At 43.8% G+C, this 22,256-nt stretch overlaps 1 protein-coding gene across 3 annotated transcripts in view; it reads left to right on the top strand.

Moving 5' to 3' along the window:
- OTUD7B (OTU deubiquitinase 7B) overlaps positions 1 to 22,256 on the top strand; it is an 85,865-nt gene that overhangs the window by 42,066 nt on the left and 21,543 nt on the right. For all 3 annotated transcript variants that reach the window (XM_075908067.1, XM_075908068.1, XM_075908066.1), the window contains 2 exons: positions 9,332 to 9,502; positions 11,036 to 11,251. In XM_075908067.1, coding sequence (XP_075764182.1) covers positions 9,332 to 9,502; positions 11,036 to 11,251 — 387 coding nt within the window. The remainder of the gene's footprint in view (positions 1 to 9,331; positions 9,503 to 11,035; positions 11,252 to 22,256) is intronic.

The raw sequence follows: 22,256 nt of genomic DNA, 5'->3' as shown, positions 1-22,256 counted from the left end.
TGCCATATGGCTATTTCAGACTTTGAGAGTGGCTATGTTTTGGAGGAGTAAATTGCACATGAATATTATTAATGTCCCCTTTTTGCCTTTCAACTACTCACCTGCAAATTCTTCTACTATTACTTTGCTCTAACCTTGATCTTTGATTAAGAATTTATACTTTTGAAAATACAGGACATTTTTCTTATCTATCAGATTAACCTTCTGTGCATTTAGTAGTCAGACAACTTTTTATTCCAAAAATTACGGCTTTCAAAAATGTGCACAGCCATGAGGATGTGTTGTGCATTAGACATGCAGATCCCAAAGCAAATACAATTTGTAAACTCCAATTTGGAACAGCTATTTCTCATTACTTTAATTCTGTTTCCTATCTGTGTATGAATATTAGCTCTTGCTTAGGTGACCGTTCTGATGACATACAATTTTTGGTTTTGTCATAGGAGCACTGACCTAGCGTAGATCTCTGGTTAAGATACGCATAATGCTGTTGGTATGTAGAGGTCTTCTGGGGGTACATAAACTCATCTAGAAATGTGCCTAGTTTCACAATAAGCTATATAAAAAGCACTAGCAAAGTCAGTGAAAACTAAAATTTCATACAGACAGTGACTTGTTGATATAATTAAATGCAAGTCTGTGTGCTTATTCCCATCTACATTTCTTTTATAATGGTAAGGTACAAATGAGAGAGTGAGCAGTTCTTCAGTAATAGTGTGCGTTAACACTTTTTGTATTTTTGTCTGACTTTGGAAGGAAGTTAGCTAAGGGAGATCAAACTTGCAATACAAGAGAGATCAGGCTCCTGAAAGGGTACAGTCGTCTGGAAAGATTGAGGGCTATGGTGTAGGTTAATCATCTCTGTTATGAAAATAACTATTTATAATTTTAGCTTTTGAAAATGACATCACTTTTTCAGTCCAGTCTCTCATCTAATATTTATAAACACTTTTTCTAATGGGTCACAAAGTATTGAGGAAAATATGAGCAGCTCATCTCCCAGCCTCTGTCAGTCTTAACTATAGATATTTTAAAAATCCAGTTTCAGGTAGGTAGTACTTCTCTCTGCATGTGGGGGTTTGTTTTTTTAGTTATAATCAAGTTACAATGCTAGGATACAACTGCCTTTCTCTGGCTCCCTTCCCATTTATATTTTTTCCTGCATGAGACAGTGTGACCTCATCATGTCATCTATGTCCTCATGAGACCACTGGCCACCTCTATCAGCCGCTTGTTGTGGCCAGTCTTGGCACCGTCCCCTCTGGGCATGGGCTGTTTCACTCCCTGGGGGGCTGTACTACTGGGGAGGAGTGACTGGGGCCGAATCCCCTCAGTCGTCTGAGCCTGGGCTGCCCTGTGTCACTGAGGCCCCGCACCCCCCGTCCACTCCTCCCCCCTGACCAGACTCCTGCACCCTCCCCTGCTCTGCCACATCCCCCCAGCCAGATACCTACCCCACAGGGAGAGGGGAGTTGGCAAACATAGTGAGCAGGGGGCATAGCCCCCTAGTGATTCTTTAATGGGATATGTTGTCAGTCTACTACAAGTGCTAATAATGATGGGACCAGCTGTCAGTATTTATCCAACTGGGGGAGAGGCTAGCCAACATTTCAAGATCTATACCCAATTTGCACTAGTTTCCTTGCAGTTAATACCCCTATGGAGCTGCATCAGTAATGAGGTACAGGCCCTAAAGTTGTAAGTGTAGGTGCAATTTGCTTCAATTTTTAGCTCCTGTTTTTCCTCTTGGTAATGCCCCTCAGGGTCTGAAGATTGGCTTATTCATATATAGAGTGTTTGCTTCATGTACTTTGGGTGATGAGCAAAATTCCCATATTTACTTCTGTGGGGCCAGGATTTTATTTTGTTTACAGCTGGTAATATAGTCTAGAAGGAAGTCTGAGTGTGGGTTTTGTGGTGTGTCTATATATCCTCTGGTTTGTAATTTAAGGTAGTGTTTCATTTAAGGATTTTGAATGTTTTCTTTTGGAAGAAATATTGTAGCTTGGGATGGAGAGGTATTTTGTGATTTCTTTCCATCTCTAAAACTTGTGGGTTTTTTGACAGTTGTAGTCTTAATTTTCATAATACACTAGCAGAACAACTGCAGTTTTATCTTTTTTTCATTTGCATTATCATAGTGCCTAGGAGCCCTGATCCTGGTCCAGGATCCGTGATGGTATGCACAATACAAACTCAGAACAAAAAACCCCTTGAGTTTATAATCTAAGTACAAAATGGGTACAGAAAGACCGGTAGGGAAGCACAGGAAATCAATTAGACCATAAGGGTCAGTGTGCTAATCTGTGGTCTCAGTATACAAGCCATCTAAGTGGTGTCAAATCTTTCTGTAGGTAGTGCAGCAAAGGAGAATTTTTGTAAGATGGATTTTTGAAGGAAAAGGCGTTTTTGTGGGTATTTATGGGGAACTCCTCCCAAATATGTGTAGCATGGAAGAAAGCATGAAGTTGCCTGTTGGAATATTTAGCAAGCGAGTGATGACAGACAGTTGACTTTTTTTTTAAGCTGAAAGAAGCGATAGCTGGGTTGGGAATAGGCCATGAAGAGCTTTGCAAGTAAAGACAGGTAAATTATGGTTGATATGTGATGGAGAAGAGGGAGCAAGTAGAGGGATCCAAAGAGAAGAATGACAAAGTGACGGGCTAGGAAAACTATCTTTGCAGCAGCATTCTGAATGGATATGATAGGACAAGATTACATTTGTCAAGACTAGGGGAAAGGATGTTGCTGTAATCGAGATGTGAAGTGATGAGTTATAGTTGTGTGAATGAATAGGAAAGGTGATCTTAGAGTGAGATATTATTCAGTCTGTTAATACAAAACCGTGTTTTAACTGAATTTGCTGCTCACTGTTTGAGAGGTGCGCCAAGGCGGTTTGGTTGGTTTTGGTGGGGATTTGTAAGGTTCTGCTGAACTCTTTTGGAATAGGAATATTTCATGTAACTAAATTAGCCAAAATGTTGAAAATGTTAGAAGGGTGAAACTATACAATGTGTATAAAGTTACGTTATACAGAGCTGAACATGTGAATTTCAAGCTGGCTCATTCTGATTACACGTTACCTTAATTATTACCTTTCCTCCGCCCAGACACACAGCTATGGATTTTTGTACCTGCTTTGTTGCTTGGTTAGAATCTAACTTTCTAGCACGGTTAAGTATAAATGGCTTTGCTTGGCAAGATGGATTGTTCAGTGTCAGTTGTAAGGATTCCAATACAAAAATAAAGAATATGGGAAACATGTCATTTGGCAAGATCATCTGTGCTTAGTGTGCTAAGTTCTTTTGTCTTCCAGTTAGATTTTTCTAACAGTGCATGTTCTTTTCATGGCCTCCAGAAACAAAAGATTCTGCAGAAGTAGTGGACAGACCTCCGTAGTCCATGGTGAATTTCCTTTTTGTCTCCACTGAAGTTCTAATCCTTGGAAGAGCCCTTTATTTTCAGTCTAGTTATTCAGCTGTCAGTGCAGTCTGTGTGTAAAATCAGATTATTTCATGTTGCCATTTGCTTTCAAAACCACATGGGTATGAGCTACTTAAATCATACTCACTTTTCAGTGAAAATTTACTTTAGGCTCTACTTAAATACTGCATTATCATTCACAGACGTGTATTAAGTTACAATAGACTATTTAAACAGTCATGCCCAGTGGAGCACCCTTTTCTACACAATAAGTGCATGCAAAATTTAGTTTGTATGATATTTATGTACGTCTGCCAAAATTACTTTGTGCAGTGTTATACCTGTCAGTCCCAGGATATTGAGACGATAAAAGTGTATGAGGTAATATCTTTTATTAAATTGGTCCAATAAAATAGTTGATTACCTCTCATCTCTCTAAAGTTACTACTGTGTTATAGTATGAGTTTAGTTACATAAATATCTGATAGTGGTGATAGATTAAAAATGGCAATGTTGTGGTGAAGTCAGATCTAAGACTTTACTGCTAATATGGGGACAGCTAGTTTGAAAGACTAGTGGTATGACTATCTCTTCCAAATAGTTTTGGAGTTTGTAGGACATGCTGAAGATATTATAAAATATACCAAGAGGTTTTTCTTGGCTTCCTTATTTGGCTCCTTCCCATCCTTGTCTGGGTCAATATTTTATGCCTAAGATAAAAGGTATTTTTTCAATAAAGCCTGTGTCTAGAATAGATTGCAGAAATCTGCTTATATTTAGCCATTTGTTGTATAATGCTGATGACCTGAAGGAGCTGTAATGTTTCTTGTATAGGACCTATTGAGTTGGCATATCGCCTTTCCTCAGTTTTTTGAACGGTTTGTATGTTAGTGAAATGAAACTTCTTACAATTGTAGGGCAAATGCAGCGTACATTTCTGTGTGTCAGTTCTTCAAGAATTAAATTGTCCACATATTCTTAAACCATTAACCATATAAAGTAAAATGTGAGCAGTTGATCACATCCAGGAGTGGTTAATAGGCACTAGTTCAGTTAAATTTTCATCAGTCCTCATGAAGGCTTTTGATTTAGAAAAGAGAAATCCAGCTAGTGGCGGCAGAATATAAAACATGCTGTTCATGCAGTAGTATTACTGAAATACTGCAGTAACAAATGAACTCACTTATCTCATTTTTAAAGTTTGCTTTTAAAAACTCTTAGTAATTATTTTCTAAAACTTGTCTCTCCATTTTGAAGAATGCTGTTCACACAATTTAATTGGTGCTCACTGTAGATGAGACTCTATGAATAAAAACATTCTCATGACTATTTTCTTTTTATAACATTTTAGTGGGTATCTGTGATTCAGAGAATTTGAGCCTTTGTTTCAGGCAGTGTCAGTGACTTTAGGCATAACTGGCTATCTTTTTTGGAGAGGATACTTAACAGTACGCAGTACAGTGATTGGCGGTCTTAGTTTTTAAGTTACTAGTGTTGCTCTAGGATACCTTTTACGGTCTTTGTTTATATCAAACTTTTTCTCATTCTGTTTTAATCAAGCACCTATCATTGGCCGGAAGACTTGAATTGACAATCCCTAGATGCTTGTTTTGTAATGTTGTTGTAGCTGTGTTGGTCCATGGATATTAGATACACAAAGTCACTGAGGTGATTTATTTAACTTCTGTTGGTGGAAGGGACAAGCTCTTGAACTTTAGAGCTCTCCCATCTGGGGATTGTAACCGGAGCATCGAAAATAAAAATCTGTCCCAATTGATATTTAAGTAATCTCCTTCAGCATGTGTGAATCCCCTTATGCTTAATCTGTCCCAGTCTGTATTTAGCTTAGTCCAGTGGTGGGCAACCTGTGGACCAGGAGTGGCAAGCAGCCCATCAGGGTTCTGTGTGGCCCATGAGACATTTTGTTGACTGTTGGCCACATGCAGGGCTGCCAGGTTCCGCTGGTTTCCATCTGTGTAGTTTTTTAAAGTCTCTCTCAGTCTCACATGGCATGTGCAGTGAGGTGAGTGCTGATTGCACACAGTACTGACTGTGAGAGTCGTGTGTTCCCTCTGCATCCAATCAAAGCGCTGCTGTAATTGTCGGCACACCCTGCACATTCTAGGTACACAAATGCAAAACTTCCCTATCCCTGGAGACGGTCTTAGTTAAGACAAGCTCACGGCCTGCTGAGATGGAGGAAGGCTGCTCATGCGGCCCACTCTCTAGCCTAGGTTGCCCATCACTGGCTTAGATGCTCTAGTTACCTTGCCCAGGTATGTCGAAGAGCAGTCCATGAAGCTTGAAAGCTTCTCCTTTCCATCAGCAGAAGTTGGTCCAATAATTGATGTTACTAAGGATATTAAATGGCTAACCAGTAAGCAATTAATCGTTTAAACGTCTATACGCCAACATCGCTAACAGATAAGCCCGGGTTTATCGGTTAATTCAAACGTCTACATGTACTCTCCCTCTGCACCCGTTGCTACCTCTTAAGCTGGCTCCCCACAAGCACCGGATCCTGCGGAGCTACCTCCTCTTCCCCGGCAGCAGCACTGGGGGGAGGAGGCGGGAGCCAGTATATGCAGGAACCTGGCTTTCAAGCTGCCTCCCCACTTTTATCTGCTCTCATGGAGCTTCCTTGCTGCCTCCCACAGAGGAGGGAGTGAGTGCAGGAGCCCGTGCTTGTGGGACAACGGGGCGGAGGGAGAGTACATGTTGTCGTTCGAATTAACGGTGCAGGTGGGATGCTGCAGTAGCTTCTGTCCATAGTGGGCCTGTCCCCTCCCCCCCCCCCCCCCCTCCCCGACGGGCTGCTGCGGGCCTGCATGGTTGGCGCTTGGATCACACTGCCCCCCGGGAGCATTTTAGCAATCATGTAACCACAAAAAAATTGTTGCAGCTACACGATTACTAAGACAACCGATACCTAACATCGCTGGTAAAACCTGAGGCTTATTGGTATGTTTACCGGTTATCTGGCCCTTGCCAGTGAATTCTGGCAGTGAAGGGGCTGGTGGGCCGGGCGGTGGGACCCTAAGGCCGCGGTAGGATCAGCAGCACCTCTCCGCTGAAGTGGGGCCAGTTAGCAGGTCCTAGCTTAAAAAGGTTAATTGGTTAAATGCTATTTAACCATTTTAACATCCCTATTGCTCTTACCTAATTTGTGTCTCAGTCCTTAAATAGGTATGTCCGAACAGAGCCCTTTACTCCACCTTTCTTCATAAGTCTGATACAGCTAGATTGGCAGAGGGTAGATTGGCAGAGGCCATGGAGGTTTTTCGCCTTCCTCTGTAGCATGGGGTACAGATCACAGCTGGAGGATTCTCTGCATCTTGGGGTCTTCAAAGTATTTGAAGGCTTCAATATCTGAGATATAGGGGTGAGGATTATTCTAGGAGGGGGTGGGTGAGATTCTGTGGCCTGCACTGTGCAGGGGGTCAGTCTAGATGATCATAATGGTCCCTTCTGACCTTAAAGTCTATGAGCTAGAGTTCCACCTTTAAATCAGGCCTTGCACGTACCCCCTAAAGGGGCTGAGTACCTACAGCTTCTACTTGAAGCCAGAAACAAGCCCTTACTCTCTGAGATTTGAGCTTCTTTAGCAGGGGAGTTACTGTGAGTGAATACTAGTTGAGCTGAGTTCACAGTTCATTTGTAGTTAAAACAAGTGAATGAAGTTTGACTAACTGCTGCTGTTTCTTACAACTTTATCCTGGAGGAGACCTCTTTTGGGTGGTAGTTTTACTGAACAGCTGTATCTGTCTCCATGTTGCATTTAGAATAATGATGCTGTTGAATGCTGAGTCTAGGAGTGGGGGCTGTTCAGGCTGGGCTGGAGTGCCCTTGCCCATGGTGCGCAGGGTTCAGCCTGCTGCAGGCCCTGCATGGCTGGAGCAGTCCTCACAACTGGCACCATTTGGGCTCTTTCCATGTAAACTTGAGGCCTTATTTGTGAAAATAGGGGGGAAATTTGAGAATTGTTTGGCTAATATCGAAATACCGAAGTTGTTGTAATACTCAGTTATTCAGATGTGGATTGCTTGCACTTCTAAGCTCTTGAAGCCACAGTGTAACAGTAGAAGTTGTTGGACTGTGCTGGCAAGTGAGGCATAAGAATAGCCATGAGTCGGACCAAAGGTCCATTTAGCCCAGTAGCCTGTCTTCCGACAGGATAGAGTGAACAGAACAGGGAATCCTCAAGCGATCCCTCTCCTCTCATCCATTCCCAGCCTCTGACAAACAAGAGGCTAGAATTAGCCCATTCCTACCCAAACTGGCTAATAGCCATTGATGGACCTAACCTCCAAGAATTTATCTAGTTCTTTTCTGAACCTTGTTAAAGTCCTGGTCTTCACATCATCCTCTGGCAAGGAGTTCCACAGGTTGACCGCGCGGTGTGAAGGGAAAACTTCCTTTTATTTTTAAACCTGTTACCTATTTCATTTGGTGACCCCTAGTTTTTATGCTATTGGAACAAGTAAATAACTTCTCCTTATTCACTTTTCTCACACCAGTCATGATTTTATAGATTCTGTTATCCCCCCTTTAGTCTCCTCTTTTCTAAGCTGAAAAGTCCCAGTCGTCTTAATTTCTCTTCACGTGGGACCCGTTCCAAACCCCTAATCATATTTGTTTCCCTTTTCTGAACCAGATTTTGACTTGTGATTGCAAATTAAGTTTTGATTTCAGGGGTCCTGATGCTGTTTTTTTTTTTTTTTTTTTTTTTTTTTTTTTTTAAATAAAAGCTTGACTCGGTGATTTACTAAGCAGATTGCTGTGTAGAGTCAGTCACTAAGCATTATCAATTAAATCTCTCAGAAGTTAAACACTTGAAGTATATTTGCCTTAGGAAATTAGATATTGTGAAACTTGTTTTCATTTGGCTTACAATAGAACATGGACAATCAGCAGTTTAAATGGTTTCCTCACAGTGAGTGTGCTATGTAATGTTGGCTTTCTTTTTAAAGGAGCAAATTAACAATGTATTAAGACTCTAAATAAGGTTAATAAATCCTCCGTATTGCATATGTAATAACCCACTTGGTGGCATCTTTTTTTCTATGTCTAAAATGACAGTTGTTTCTAAAAGGACAATTTATTGCATCCTGAAAGATTTACATGGTTGGACTTGATATTGATAGATTGGTGAATAGCGATAAAGTGAAGTGGATTTACTTTAAAGATAGTCCATTCCACTGAATTTGCGGTTGAGCTACATTGTTTCTCATTTAGTTAGTAGTGCCTCTGAATTTTCTATAAACTGTTCCAGCTAACTAGTGAGGCTGGCAACATTCATGCTTTCATACTTCAGTTTTGTCTCCTGGTTTGTTGTGGAAGAAATCCTTTCCTTTTCCTCTCCCTAACATGAATGATCAGTACCTTGAATTCCAAATTGCCAACTTTTAAAAGAGCCGAATTTGGCCAAGCACGACTGACACTAACATGGATGTTGAATGGTAAGCTGTGTGCTGTTAAATTTATTGGCGAGCAAGCAGTGCTTACATTGTAATAAATTTCTTAGAGAAGAAGAGCTTACAAAAACAATATTAAGCATGACCTCAATCAGCTGAGCAACTAGTCGGGATACACCGAGCTTGGTGAATAAGTGCAGCTGCATGCAGACAAAATAGGCATCTTTCAAAGAGTGAAATGGATGTGAACAGTCTAAACTGTTGGGAGACATTTCCCTATTTCATCCTCTACTTGTAAGCATATACAATGTACCCAGTTCTGCTTGAGGCTTGTTGGCTGTTTTCCTCACATGGTTTATTTCTAGGTTGGAGTTAGTGTTTTGACAACAGGCTGATGACTTGTATTCAAGTCATTTCTGTGGGGTCTACGTTTCAAAACCAGTAACTTTTTTTCCCTATAATGCTGAGAGTCGTCTTTTTACTTTCCAAACTAGGTAAAAACTGGGACGTGAATGCAGCTCTAAGTGACTTTGAACAGCTGAGGCAAGTGCACGCTGGGAACCTGCCGCATTCCTTCAATGAAGGGCGTACCTTTAAACCTCTGGAAAAAGAAGCCGCCCGACCCATGCGGCCACCACTCCAGCGACAGGATGACCTCATTCAAGGTAAAGCAGCTTTTCTGGTTGATTTTCAACTGGATCATGTTCACGTTCAGTCGCATCTCAAAGGAGAATGATAGCCTTCAAAATACAGTGGGATGGATTCTGGCCCCTTCTTTGGACTCTAGCTGGGGATGGCTCCCTTGATGCAGACACGCAGTGTAGGGTTATTCTAAATCGCTGGGCAGCCTGAGGACCACATGAGGCCTACTGGAGTTCTGTGTGTGGCCCGTGAGACGTTTTGTTCATCCAATTCTGGTTTTCATCCATGTCCTTTTTTCCCCCCTACTGATGTTACATGCATGAAAAGCAAGGACACGTAAAGTGAGGTACTCACTGATTGCACACATGGGTTGAGAGCTGCATGTTCCCTCTGAATCCAGTCACAACCCAACTGTGTTCATTCAGCGCAACGCTGCAAGTTCTAGGTACGCATGTGCAGTGAGCAAAACTACCCTGTCCCAGGAGACCATCTTGGTTACAGCAATCTTGCCTTGGCTACACTCACTAGCCTCGGTTTCCCATTGCTGTTATGAATGGTCCTAAGCTACCCCTTACAAGCCTCTGTGTAAAGTGCTTGCTGGTGTTACAGTTTCATTGCTGTCCATAGGCAGCTGAGAAGATTCCAAAAGCTAAAGCATTTGAGCAACCAGGGGCCATTCTTACTTAGATCAGAGGCTCTTTCAGTGCCTGTGGCAGACCAGAATTTACAACTTACACGAGGTGGTGCACAGCCATGTCTGCTTCCCACTGTGCCTTTTTGGAAGTGAAAAATCAAAACCCTGCCAGTCTGTCTTCAAGTGGTTATTTGATAACAGGCTGTACTTGTCTAGACGGTGCTGGGTCCTGCCATGAGGGCAGGGGACTGGACTTGATGACCTCTCGAGGTTCCTTCCAGTTCTAGTGTTCTAGGATTGTGTGGTGCATCCCACACAGCTTGTGAAGGGTCTGAGAATCCCTTCATTGCAGTTGTCTTGCACTGTTTGGAAATGCTACATTGGAAAATCTCACGGCACTTTCAAGATTAAACCTCGTGCTTCCTGGTTGGTGTAGGCTTTAACCTTAGTGTTGGATGTGGGAACCGAGGCACAGAGAAACGAAATGACTCTTCATGTGACCTTCAAAAGCGGCAAGGAGTCCTCTGGCACCTTATGGACTAACACAAGTGTTGGACTTATAGACTTGTTAGTCCATAAGGTGCCACAGGACTCCTTGCCGCTTTTGCAGATTCAGACTAACACGGCTACCTCTCTGATTCATGTGACCTTGCCCAAGGTAGGGGCAGTGATGCTAATTCAAAGTAAGACAGAATCGTGAGATCTGCACTTGTATGAGTAGCTTATGGTCCAGTTTTGCTTTTCTTCCCTTTCAGAATCAGAAGGGCTTGCCAAATCTATATGCCAGGGCAATTCAGATTCTTGCCACACAAAAAAAAAATGCTAGTGGAAGACTGTCAAATGCGTTTACGTTGCGGGCAGTGGTTTGAGAAGTACGTAGAAGACATGCTGATGAGGCCTAATGTTTCTTCTCTCGCTTCAGAGAAACGTCTGTCTCGGGGCATTTCCCACGCTAGCTCCACCATTGTCTCTTTGGCCCGCTCCCACGTCTCTAGCAATGGTAGCAGTGAACATCTGCTGGAGATGCCCATTTGCACTTTCCAGTTACCTGATCTCACCGTGTACACTGAGGAATTTCGCAGCTTCATTGAGCGGGATCTCATTGAGCAGTCTATGCTGGTAGCATTGGAACAGGCTGGTAAGTACAATCCTGATTTCCTCCTCCCCTCCCCCCTGCCTGCACTAATGTGAAGCAGCAGTAGCAATTTGTGGCCGTGGCCGCTAGAATGCTCTGGCTTAGAAATTTCAGGCTGTAAAGAACTGAATATGTTATGGGGATGATGCACTCGGTACCTATGGAAGATAAAAGTGCATGAGCCTCTGTATAGCATAGAAACAAATAGAGTGGAGAGAAGGCCATAAACGGGCTTAAAGCGACTTTGCTCTGTGTGTAGGCATTGTATGTGTGTGATCTGTTTAATATTTCTAAATGTTGTTGTGAACGGGCTCCACTAAGCACATTAGCACCTCTTGCTGATAGTCTTGGTGCTTCCCTCCTCAGCTCAGTGTGCCCACTCCTGTTGGTGTGTCACTCGCTGTCACTATTGCTCCCAGACCAATGTTACTTCAAGACCACAGCATCCTCTTCATGACACAGTCCTCTGGCCATGCCATGATCTGTGCTCTGCCCTTCCTGGAGGGCTGGTACTGCAGTCCAACTGCCTGGTCACTTCCTCAGTGGGGATTAGGTTGGAGTTGGACTCATGCACGGATCCAGGTCTCAGTCCACAGCCCCTGCTGATTGTACTTACATGCTGTGTCCCTTCCGATCTCATAATATATTTCCCTGGGCCGTTTCCCTGTGGGAAGGGCCTTCTTCACCCTTTCCTCTGGCTCTCAGCATGCCAGTCTTAGCCAGCCAGGAGCGCTCTCTAGCTTCTGTGGTCCATGTTCTGTACTCTCCAAGTGCTGGCGCTCCTTCCTCTTGCTAGGAGCCTGGTCTTCCTTGAGCTCCAGACACCTACTGACTCGACTCTGCCCTGCAGCTCTTTTTATGGGGCCAGCCAGTCCCTGATCGGTTATTCCTTGCAGCCCTCCTCCTATTGGCTGCTTTTCATGCAGCCTCCCTAGGGCTTTATTAACCCATTAAATGTCAACTTGGGGTGCATTCCCCCTCACAATCACCCAGCTCTAGTCCCTACTTCCCCCCTCACCTAAGATTTCATTTCTGCTGTGTTGCGTTTCTTCAGTTGTTAATATGAGAAAGGAGAGAGGTTTACCCAATATACAGAAGCGGCTCACAGCTGATGACTAGCAATATACATTTTTAAAATGCATGATTTGAAAACCAAGTGCAAGGTAACTACTTAACTGCAGAAACCAGAAAATGCCTATGGAGCTGGTCCATAAGTAGCGCAAGTAGAGTTGCAGGCTAAACTTCAGTTTCCCCGAGCAGGGGCCTCCTAGTGAGGGCAGATGTGTTTATGCTGCGTCTTTGAATGATTGCTCACGTGCATTCGGAAGACATTTCCCGATTGGTACCCGTCCGGTTGACTGTGGCGCCCCCTTCCGAGATGGAGAGCACGACCCACCTAAACAGGAAGTGCCCACAGTTCTGCTCCGTTCAGGGCCACAGCCGGGAGTCCTTAAGGATGCTTTCCACCTGTCATGGATGGAACAGCCCCTGTAGGCCTCTCCCCCTGTCCTGCCCTGGTGCTGGTACTACCCAGGGAATTCTTCCAATTTGCCAGGATAGAGTGGTGGGAATACTGATGCTCAGTGCGGCTGAGGCAGTGCACTGCTGTCACTGACGGTGGCCTCTTAATGCTCCCCTTTCTGAGGATCCTAAAGCATTGCATGAATGCTAACGAACTGAGCCATGCTACCCACCTTGGAGGAAAACATGTATCTTCCTCCTTTCACAGCTAGAGGTGTACTTGCTCAAAGTCACATGGAATAGACTCCAGACCTTCTAAGCGTTTTCTGTCTTCCAGGCTTGCACCTTAACCACATGACCATCTGTTCTCCCTAGAGATCAGCTGAGCAATGCTGAGTAGCTTTAAAACAACAACAACAAAAAAGGCCCACTGCATATTGGCAAGGAAACTTCTGCTTTCTTCAATTTATACGTTATGGGAATACATCTGTGAATCGCCATCTGTAGGCAGACCATTAAAAGTTACTGTATGATGAGTTCAGAAATAAGCATGTCCCGCCACTGAATGCATTTTCTCTGCTGATGAAGTGTCAGGGAGTGAGTGGCAAACAGATTGCCTTGTGCTCAGAATAGAAACCTCCCATTTGTTAACGGGTGATAAGAGAAATCAATACAGGACTTTCGCTGGCCTTAATAAAGGTTTCTCTCTCTCAGGATGTTATCTTTTGTTTGGGGTTTGTGTACAAATGCATACCCACTTCTCCACCCCATCCCCTGGCCACTCTACATCACGCCCGTACAGCTTTCACGGCTTGGGCCAGTTTTCTGGCTAGTTGGTTGTTGGCTAGTGTGGCTGTTACTGGAGGTGGGTTCACTGAAGTCAGATGCGTTGCCAATTCAGTACAGTGTCAAAAGATTCCCCAATGCCACGGTGCCCGACACGTTGGCCACTAGCCACATGTGGCTTTTTGGTCGGTTGAATGTGACTCAGTGGTTTGAATAATGTGATTAGTTTGCTATAGCAGTAGCCACTCTAGTAGCTACTGCTTCAGAACTGGTTGGACACCATGGCCCCAATGGCTGTCTGGGGACTGGGATGCTCATGGAACAAGTAATATTATATAGAGTGCCCCAGTTCTTGCTGGACAGGTGCCCTTGCTGCAAATGTCTCTTCCCTTTCTTTCCCCAGTGCTGCCTAGGGATGCAAGCAACTAGTCGACAAGCATAAGCTTATCGGATAGGTGACTAGTCGTGTGTCCCCTCCCTGCCCCCCCCCCCCCCCCCCCCGCTGCCTCTATCAGAGAGGCGGGGGGGAGCAGGAGCCGGTGCTGGGGGGGAGCTGGCTTAAAAGCCAGTTCTTCCTCCCCCCCCCCCCCCTCCTCCCCGCAACACTGTCTCTACGGGGAGCAAGGGAGGTAGAGGCACAGCAGGAAACGGCACGAGCAGGGACAAAGCAGTCTCTGTTCTCACTGCTTCTGCTGTGATTCTACTTTTGAATGCCCCTCGCTGGCCCTGCACTCCCTGTGGCACTTCTGCTTTTCAAATGTACAAGAGCACCACTGGGGTTCTGTACATTTCACAGGCTCAGGCGCTGGCTTCCCCGTGCTCCCTGCAGGACTTCCACTTTTGAACTGTCGCAAGATCCTGGCAGGGCTCTCGCTGCAGTTCAAAGGCAGAGGTGTCCTTCTCCACTGATCGAAGAGTCGATGGAAATCCCATTGACTCTTTGGTTAATCAAACTTAACATCCCTAATACTGCCCTTCGTGCTGCTTGGACCCCTTGATGGGTTTCTTATCGGAGAGGAGAATCGGCTCTGCTGTGGAATCCGCTCCATAGAGATGGCTCCTCCAAGGTCGAGGCACATCATTCAAGTTGAGGGTGACTCTTGTACTGCACCATTGCCTCTGCTGAATGTTTTCTATAGCTACAGGGCTCATGTCTCCAGGGCTGTCACTCGGGCACCGTAGACGAGACTTAAATTCACATAACTTTCCAAAGATTGGAAAAAGCCCCGTGTTTAAGGAGAGAGCCAACTGTAAATGCATCAATACCTTGGACTAGGCTCTCCTCATAGCTGTCAAATTTCAAAGATAAAAATGTTCAGACTGTCAGATCTGTTGTGTGTGGGCTTTCCTAGCTTTGAGTGGGAGAATCAGCGGGTGAGTTAACCAGTATATAATCAAGAACTCTGAAAAAGCAGAAGCTGTGATTAATGTTTAAAAAAACTCCCCTCCGTGTAGACACCAGTTCTCTTAATTGCTCTTTCCAATGTGTCCTCTCTGTTCATTTCTTGGGTCTCTTTAACCTACTTTAAATTTTGATTCCCCCACACACCCAATACTCAGTGATTCAGAAGGAGGACGAAATGCGTTCAACACTAAATGAGCAACTTGGTGGTGGGTGGCAGTGATAAATGGGTCACATCAGCCTCAGAAGCAAGAGGACAAGTAACTCGTGGTAGTTACTGTGAGCTCATGTTAGAGGAAGGATGGTTTTGTGGTTAAGGAAGTGGGACTGCAGGGCTGCGTTAAATCCCAGACTCTGCTACAGATTTGCTGGTACCATGAGCAACTCCTTTGATTTCTCCATTGCTCAGACATTCATTTGTAAACTGGGAATTTCGAAGGGTCCCCCCCCTTCTTTATTGGGTTTATTTAGATTTGGGATAGGGACTCTCTAACAATACTATGTACCACACATAGTACAATAAGACCCGCATCTCAGTTGGAACCTGTAAGTGCCACTATAAAACTACTATTAAGAAGATAAGAAATGGCCAAAGTGGGTCAGACCACTTGTCCATCTCACCCAGCGGGTGGCCAAGATAGGGCCTGAAAGCCAGATCTGGCCCGCCATGCCTTTCAGTCTGGCCCGTGGCTCACCCCACTGGACCCACAGGCAGGGAGCAGCCCTAGGGCCCAGAGCAGTTGGCTGCGCCAGCAGTCTCTGTGCTGGAGGTTGGGGGAAGCTTCGTTCACTATGAACCCTCACCTTCACCCAAACTCCATCTCCGACCCAACACCTTCTCCTGTACCCCTACCTCGAGCGCCCTTCTGCACCCAACCTCCATCGCAGACCCTGCATCCCCGCCATAGAAAACTGTGGCCCTTGACCACTTCCCAAAATTTGAGTGGTCCCCTCATCAAAAATTATTGCCCACCTCTGATCTAACCCACTCTCCAGTCCTTTGGACAGTTGCTGGTGACAGATGCTTCAGAGGGAATTAACAAAACAAGGCAGCAATTGATTGTTCCCTGATGTCCGATCCCAGCTTATGTCTGGCAGAAGTTTAGGGACACCCAGTGCATTGTGTGTTCTGACCATCTTGGCTAACTGCCATCGATGAGCATTTCCTCAATTAGCTTACCTAATTATTTTTTTGAACTAAAATTATACTTTTGGCATTCACAACATCCCCTGACAACGAGTTTCACAACGGTGACTGTGCTTTGGGTGATAAAGTACTTGAGGGTTATGTTAAACTGGCTGCACGTTAATTTCATTGCACAACCCCTGGTTTTTCTGCAATGTGAAGGACAAATGACCGTTCCTTAATTGCTTACTCTGCACCATTCATGATGCTTATAGACCACTGTCATATGTCCCCTTAGTCTCCTCTTTCCAAGTCTTTTTTCCCTCTCGCATCATGTGGAAAAAGGTCCATACCCATAACTGTTTTTGTTCCTATTACTTGCTCCAATTCTAGTATCCTTTTTGAGAAGGGGCAGCCAGAACTTCACACAGTATTCAAGACATTGGGTGAACAATGGATTTACATAGCGGAGTCATTGGGTGTCGTCTTTATCGCTTTCTAACATTTGTTAGTTTTTTATTATTGCTGTGCATTCTGTGAATGTTTCAGAAAACTCTCCATGATGACTCTAAGATCTCTCTGGAGTTGTAACCGCTAATTTCGATCCCGTCACTTTGTATGTGTAGTTGCATTTATCAGCTGCCATTTTGTTGTCCAGTCACCCAGTTTTGTGAGATCTCTTTTGTACCTCTTCAGTCAGCTGTGGAATCAACTCCCTTGAGTAATTTTGTGTTCTCTGAAAACTTTGCCTCTTCACTGTTGACCCCCTTTTCCAGATTATTTATGAAGATGTTGAACAGCACTAGCCTCGAGAACGATGACACTTGTTTGATGTCCTTCTCAATATGCTTTGACATGCTCAAAAAATTCCAGTAAATTGGTATGGGGTAGCTGTGTTGTCTTGATGCCAACAAATCGTGTTCATCTATGTATCTGATAAATCTGGTCTTTACTGTAGTTTCAGCCAGTTTGCCTGATAGTGAAGTTTTTAACATAAAAGTTAAAAAAAAAAAAAAAAAAAGTTGGACAGTTAGGTATTGAAAATCTTAACGCCTAATTCAGTTCTGAAGACTGCACTAAAGTGCTGGCATTTGCCACAAGCTTTGAACCCCTTGAAAGGTACATCTAATAATCTATAAAGCCACTACCTACTGCCATTCTGGTGACAGGTAGTTTTGACAGGTAGCCTAACGTAGTGAATACAAGCAGAGAGAGGGTAGGTTTAGAAGATAGGATTCACAAAGAACAAGTTAAAAGTCACTTAGGAAAGTTAGATGTCAGCAAGTCACCAGGTCCTGATGAAATGCATCCCAGGATACTCAAGGAGCTGATAGAGGAGGTATCTGAGCCTTTAGCTATGATCTTTGAAAAATCATGGCAGACGGGAGATTCCAGAAGACTGGAAAAGGGCAAATATTGTGCCCATCTATAAAAAGGGGAATAAGAACAACCCAGGAAACTACAGACCGGTCAGTTTAACGTCTGTCCCAGGGAAGATAATGGAGCAGGTAATTAAGGAAATCCTATGCAAACACTTGGAAGGTAATAAAGTGATAGGGAATAGCCAGCATGGGTTTGTGAAGAACAAGTCATGCCAAACTAATCTGATAGCTTTCTTTGATAAGATAACGAGCCTTGTGGATAAGGGAGAAGCGGTGGATGTCATATACCTAGACTTTAGTAAGGCATTTGATACGGTCTCGCATGATATTCTTATTGATAAACTAGGCAAATATAACTTAGATAGGGCCACGATAAGGTGGGTGTATAATTGGCTGGATAACCGTAGTCAGAGAGTTGTTGTTAACGGTTCTAAATCCTGCTGGAAAGGGATAACAAGTGGAGTTCCTCAAGGGTCTGTTTTGGGACCCGTACTGTTCAATATCTTCATCAATGATGTAGATATTGGGATAGAGAGTACGCTTATTAAGTTTGCGGATGATACCAAACTGGGTGGGGTTGCGACTTCTTTGGAGGATAGGGACATAATTCAAAATGACCTTAGCAAGTTAGAGAAATGGTCAGAGGTAAACAGGATGAGGTTTAATAAAGAGAAATGCAAAGTGCTCCACTTAGGAAGGAACAATCAGTTCCATACATACAAGATGGGAAGCGACTGTCTAGGAAGGAGCATGGCAGAAAGGGATCTAGGGGTCATAGTGGACCACAAGTTGAATATGAGTCAACAGTGTGATGCTGTTGCCAAAAAAGCAAATATGATTCTAGGTTGTATCAACAGGTGTGTTGTAAGCAAAACTCGTGAAGTCATTCTGCCGCTCTACTCTGCACTAGTTAGGCCTCAGCTGGAGTACTGTGTCCAGTTCTGGGCGCCACATTTCAAGAAAGATGTGGAGAAATTGGAAAGGGTACAGAGAAGAGCGACAAGAATGATTAAAGGTCTAGAGAACATGACCTATGAAGCCAGGCTTCATGAACTGGGCTTGTTTAGTTTGGAAAAAAGAAGATTAAGGGGGGACATGATAGCGGTTTTCAAATATCTAAAAGGGTGTCACAAGGAGGAAGGAGAAAATTTGTTCCTCTTGGTTTCTGCGGACAGGACAAGGAGTAATGGGCTTAAAGTGCAGCAAGGGAGGTTTAGATTGGACATTAGGAAAAAATTCCTAACTGTCAGGGTGGTCAAATATTGGAATAAATTGCCAAGGGAGGTGGTGGAATCTCCCTCTCTGGAGATATTTAAGAACAGGTTAGATAGACATCTGTCAGGGATGGTGTAGGTGGAGCTTGGTCCTGCCTTGAGGGTGGGGGGCTGGACTCGATGACCTCTTGAGGTCCCTTCCAGTCCTATTATTCTATGATTCTATGAATGATGGCATCTCTTAGGTTCCTGTGATTTAATCCTTTCCCTACACTGAAGTATACCGTGATTTTCAGCTACCTATTACCTAAAATCCATCTCTAGACCATGGTTAGGCAGGATAATAGCACTGAGGCTGGGAAAGAAGAGCAAGCCAGGAATTTCCATGGAAGTACAAAATGCACCATCTCTGGCTTATTGTTTGCTGTGTTTCAGTGCTCATATTCATGTGACTTTCTAATGGAAGCAACTTCTAGTGTAATTGTATCTCTGAAGCTAAGATTTCAGAGAGAATTCGCCTGCTTTTGGGCTAGAACTGTGGCCACAGTTCTTAAGATAGACATCTCTTAAGTGTGTGTGGGCATCTTGTTTTCAAGACTTTTAGCAGACAGCTCGGCCTTTCCGTCTCCTTGGAAAAAGCAAACCATTCCAAAATGGATTTTGGAAATGGTTTACAGGACTGAAGTTGAGGTGCCTGTTTTTGTATAACTCAGCACGTTTGGAACAAAGGCGCAAATTGCTGCTCGTGCATCGCCTGGGGTGTACGTAGCACATCCTGATTACACGCTGCAAATAGAAAATGCCTCTCTAAGGTGTCTTCTGATTTTAACCTAGTGTCACGTTGCAAGAGGCCATCTACACTATGGGCAACCACAGTGGCATAAGCATTTGAGTTGTGCCTCTGTAATATTGAAGCGTTAGATGCTTCCTGTGGTGACAGAAGGAGTTTTTCTGTCACGGTAAGTAATCCAACTCCCCAAGCAGTGGTAACTAGATCGATGGAAACATTCTTCCACCTACTTACCCATGTCTGCGCTGGAGACCGCACCACTCAGCATAGCTATGGCTCTCATGGGTGTGAGGTTTTTCACACCTCTGAGCAACATAGCTGTGTTCTAAATTTTACAAGTCGTCCCGGCCTGCGACTGCACAACATATTCAGACACTAATCAGAGTTAGTTCCAGGAAAGTTAACTTCCTTGTACACGTTAAAGTTCAGCAGCTGAAATGAGAACAAATTCCCAGGAAAACGTGTGCAGTGGACAAAAAGCTTGAGGCACTACAGTGGTGTTAAATTTTGTTTAGCTTTTTTCAGAAGCTGTTTTGTTTCTCAGTTTACTCTTCTGGCACTGTTCCAGTTGGCGAAGGATTGTGACTTTGCTGTGCCAGAAGCTATATTGACTGAAAATAGCCTGCTTTTCTGAGTGGAGTTATTGTCTCAAGAGGTTGTGTACTAAACAGAGTGGATTCCTTTTCCTTTTCTGGTCCCAGGAAAATAAATTACTGGCATCAAATTGCAGTTAGCACTCCATTTTGTGCTTTGTGTTTGTCCCTTTGTGGTGTTAAAACTCGTAGATTTAATTTAATTTCTTTTGCATCTGTTGATGGTCAGACTACAAAGTTCAGAAACAAAAATGATTAGAGGTATGGAATGGTTGCCATATTAGGAGAGATTAATAAGACTGAGACTTCACAGCTTGGAAAAGAGACAATTGAGGACTATGATAGAGGCCTTAAAATCATGACTGATGTGAAGAAAGTAAATACAGAAGAATTATTTAATCCATCCCATAACACAAGAACTAGGGGTCACCAGATGAAATTAATGGGCAGTGGATTTAAAACAAAAGGTAGTATTTCTTCACACAATGCACAGTCCACCCATGGAACTCCTTGCCAGAAGATGTTGCGAAGGCCGAGACTATAAGAGGGTTCAAAAAAGAGCTAGAATACTTCATGGAGGATAGAGCCATTAATGGTTGTTAGCCAGGATGGGCAGGGATGGTGTCCCTAGCCTTTGTTGGTCAGAAACTAGGAATGGGCGATAGGTGGGATCGCTTAACAATTCCCTGGTTCTGTTCGGTTTCCCTCTGGGGCACCTGGTTTTGGCCACTGTCCAAAGACCAGATACTGGGTTAGACGAACCTTTTCGTCTGATCTGGTTTGACCATTCTTGTGTAAGGAAAAATCACAAGAAATGTGTCCCTAACTTGTAAATGCTCTTTGTAGCTAATATCTAGCGCATTCTTCTCTGACTCAATAGACTAGAAAGTTAATGAGTAATGCTGGAAAGAAAGCTTGTTCTTCTAAAGATAGGTTCACATGCTGTCTCAACTTGTTTGGAGTATGAATAGATGCTTGCCAGCTTGCTGGTTGACATTCATTTGGTCTATCATGGAGAAGTTAACAATGGACATTTTGGTGCTGACGTGGTTTAAAAGTACTGGGGCAAGCTGAATTCTGCTTGAAACACTTCTGAAGTCTTGCCTCTGCTACAGACTACTGTAACTTAACTTGGTTTCTTAGTAGAAATAAAGATTCAAACTCCTCCATTTACATGACACGTGACCCCAGTTATTAGTATGAATTTTTCAAAGTCTGTTTGCTTTTCAGCTGATCTGAGAGGCTGTATCTTGATTGGTAGCAATTCCAATGTTTTATGCTACCTGGGAGCTCGGCGTCCCAGTTTTAAGTGCTAATCTGACAGTTCACATATTGGCTGCTAAAATCGTGTGGGAAAAGACTTTCAAAGCTGCTTAGTTGGTAGGATCAATGTATTTTCCCAAATGCTGTTCCTGAACTGGCAAGTGGAGAAAAAGAGCATCGTAGAGTGTTACCTCTGCATGCTTAAGATATGAAGGATGAAACCACTAGGCAAAACTAAAAATAGCACTTTTGCAGTTGAACATCAGCGGGAAAAATTGTTAAAGGCTAAAGGGCAGAAGGAGAAGCCAGGCCTCCAGGATTCTGTTCCCAGCTCTGTGCCTTACCATGGGTGACCTTCAGCAAGATACTTCTCCCTCTTTGCTTGTATCTTCAGCTATAAAATGGGTCTGATGTGGTAATCTGTGGGTATTGTGTGGCTTGATGCATACAGGCTTGTTAAAGAACCTTTAACATCTGGTGGAAGACATGGCAGGTGTTAGTGCCTTGCAGAAGGGAGTCATTTGGCACGCGTGGCAGTTTAGCCTGTCGTTGGTTGTCCATTCACCTTCTGCAAAAGTTTAAACCCCACCCCCAGCCCTAACCCTTCCCTCTACTATGTCTTCCTCCTCCGTCCACATAGCCTCATGTACTTGTCGCTTACTGCAGTTCTACTCCTCCCTGTTGCATCTTTACCAGGCTTACACATAATAGGGCTTGGTTTCCAGAGTGGCCAGAAAAGTTTGTCCTTTCTACCCTTTTTGTGTTCATCATTAAATCAGAAAGGAGGGAGTCCTTGATGCTGGAGACCTCAATTGCTATTTTTTGGTTTAAAGTGCCATAGGGATCACTAACATTTACCAGGCCCTCATCAGACCCAGCCAGAGAGGATCCTAATGTCTCATTCAAAAGATGACACAGCCAGCAATACTGAGCCCCTCTGTCATTTTAGGCATAGCCAAAGTCCCACACATCTGACTCAAAGGTATGATTG

This window comes from Pelodiscus sinensis, chromosome 24 (assembly GCF_049634645.1).
Source record: "Pelodiscus sinensis isolate JC-2024 chromosome 24, ASM4963464v1, whole genome shotgun sequence".
NCBI classification, from domain to species: domain Eukaryota; kingdom Metazoa; phylum Chordata; order Testudines; family Trionychidae; genus Pelodiscus; species Pelodiscus sinensis.
This window is presented reverse-complemented; position numbering and strand designations above follow the sequence as displayed.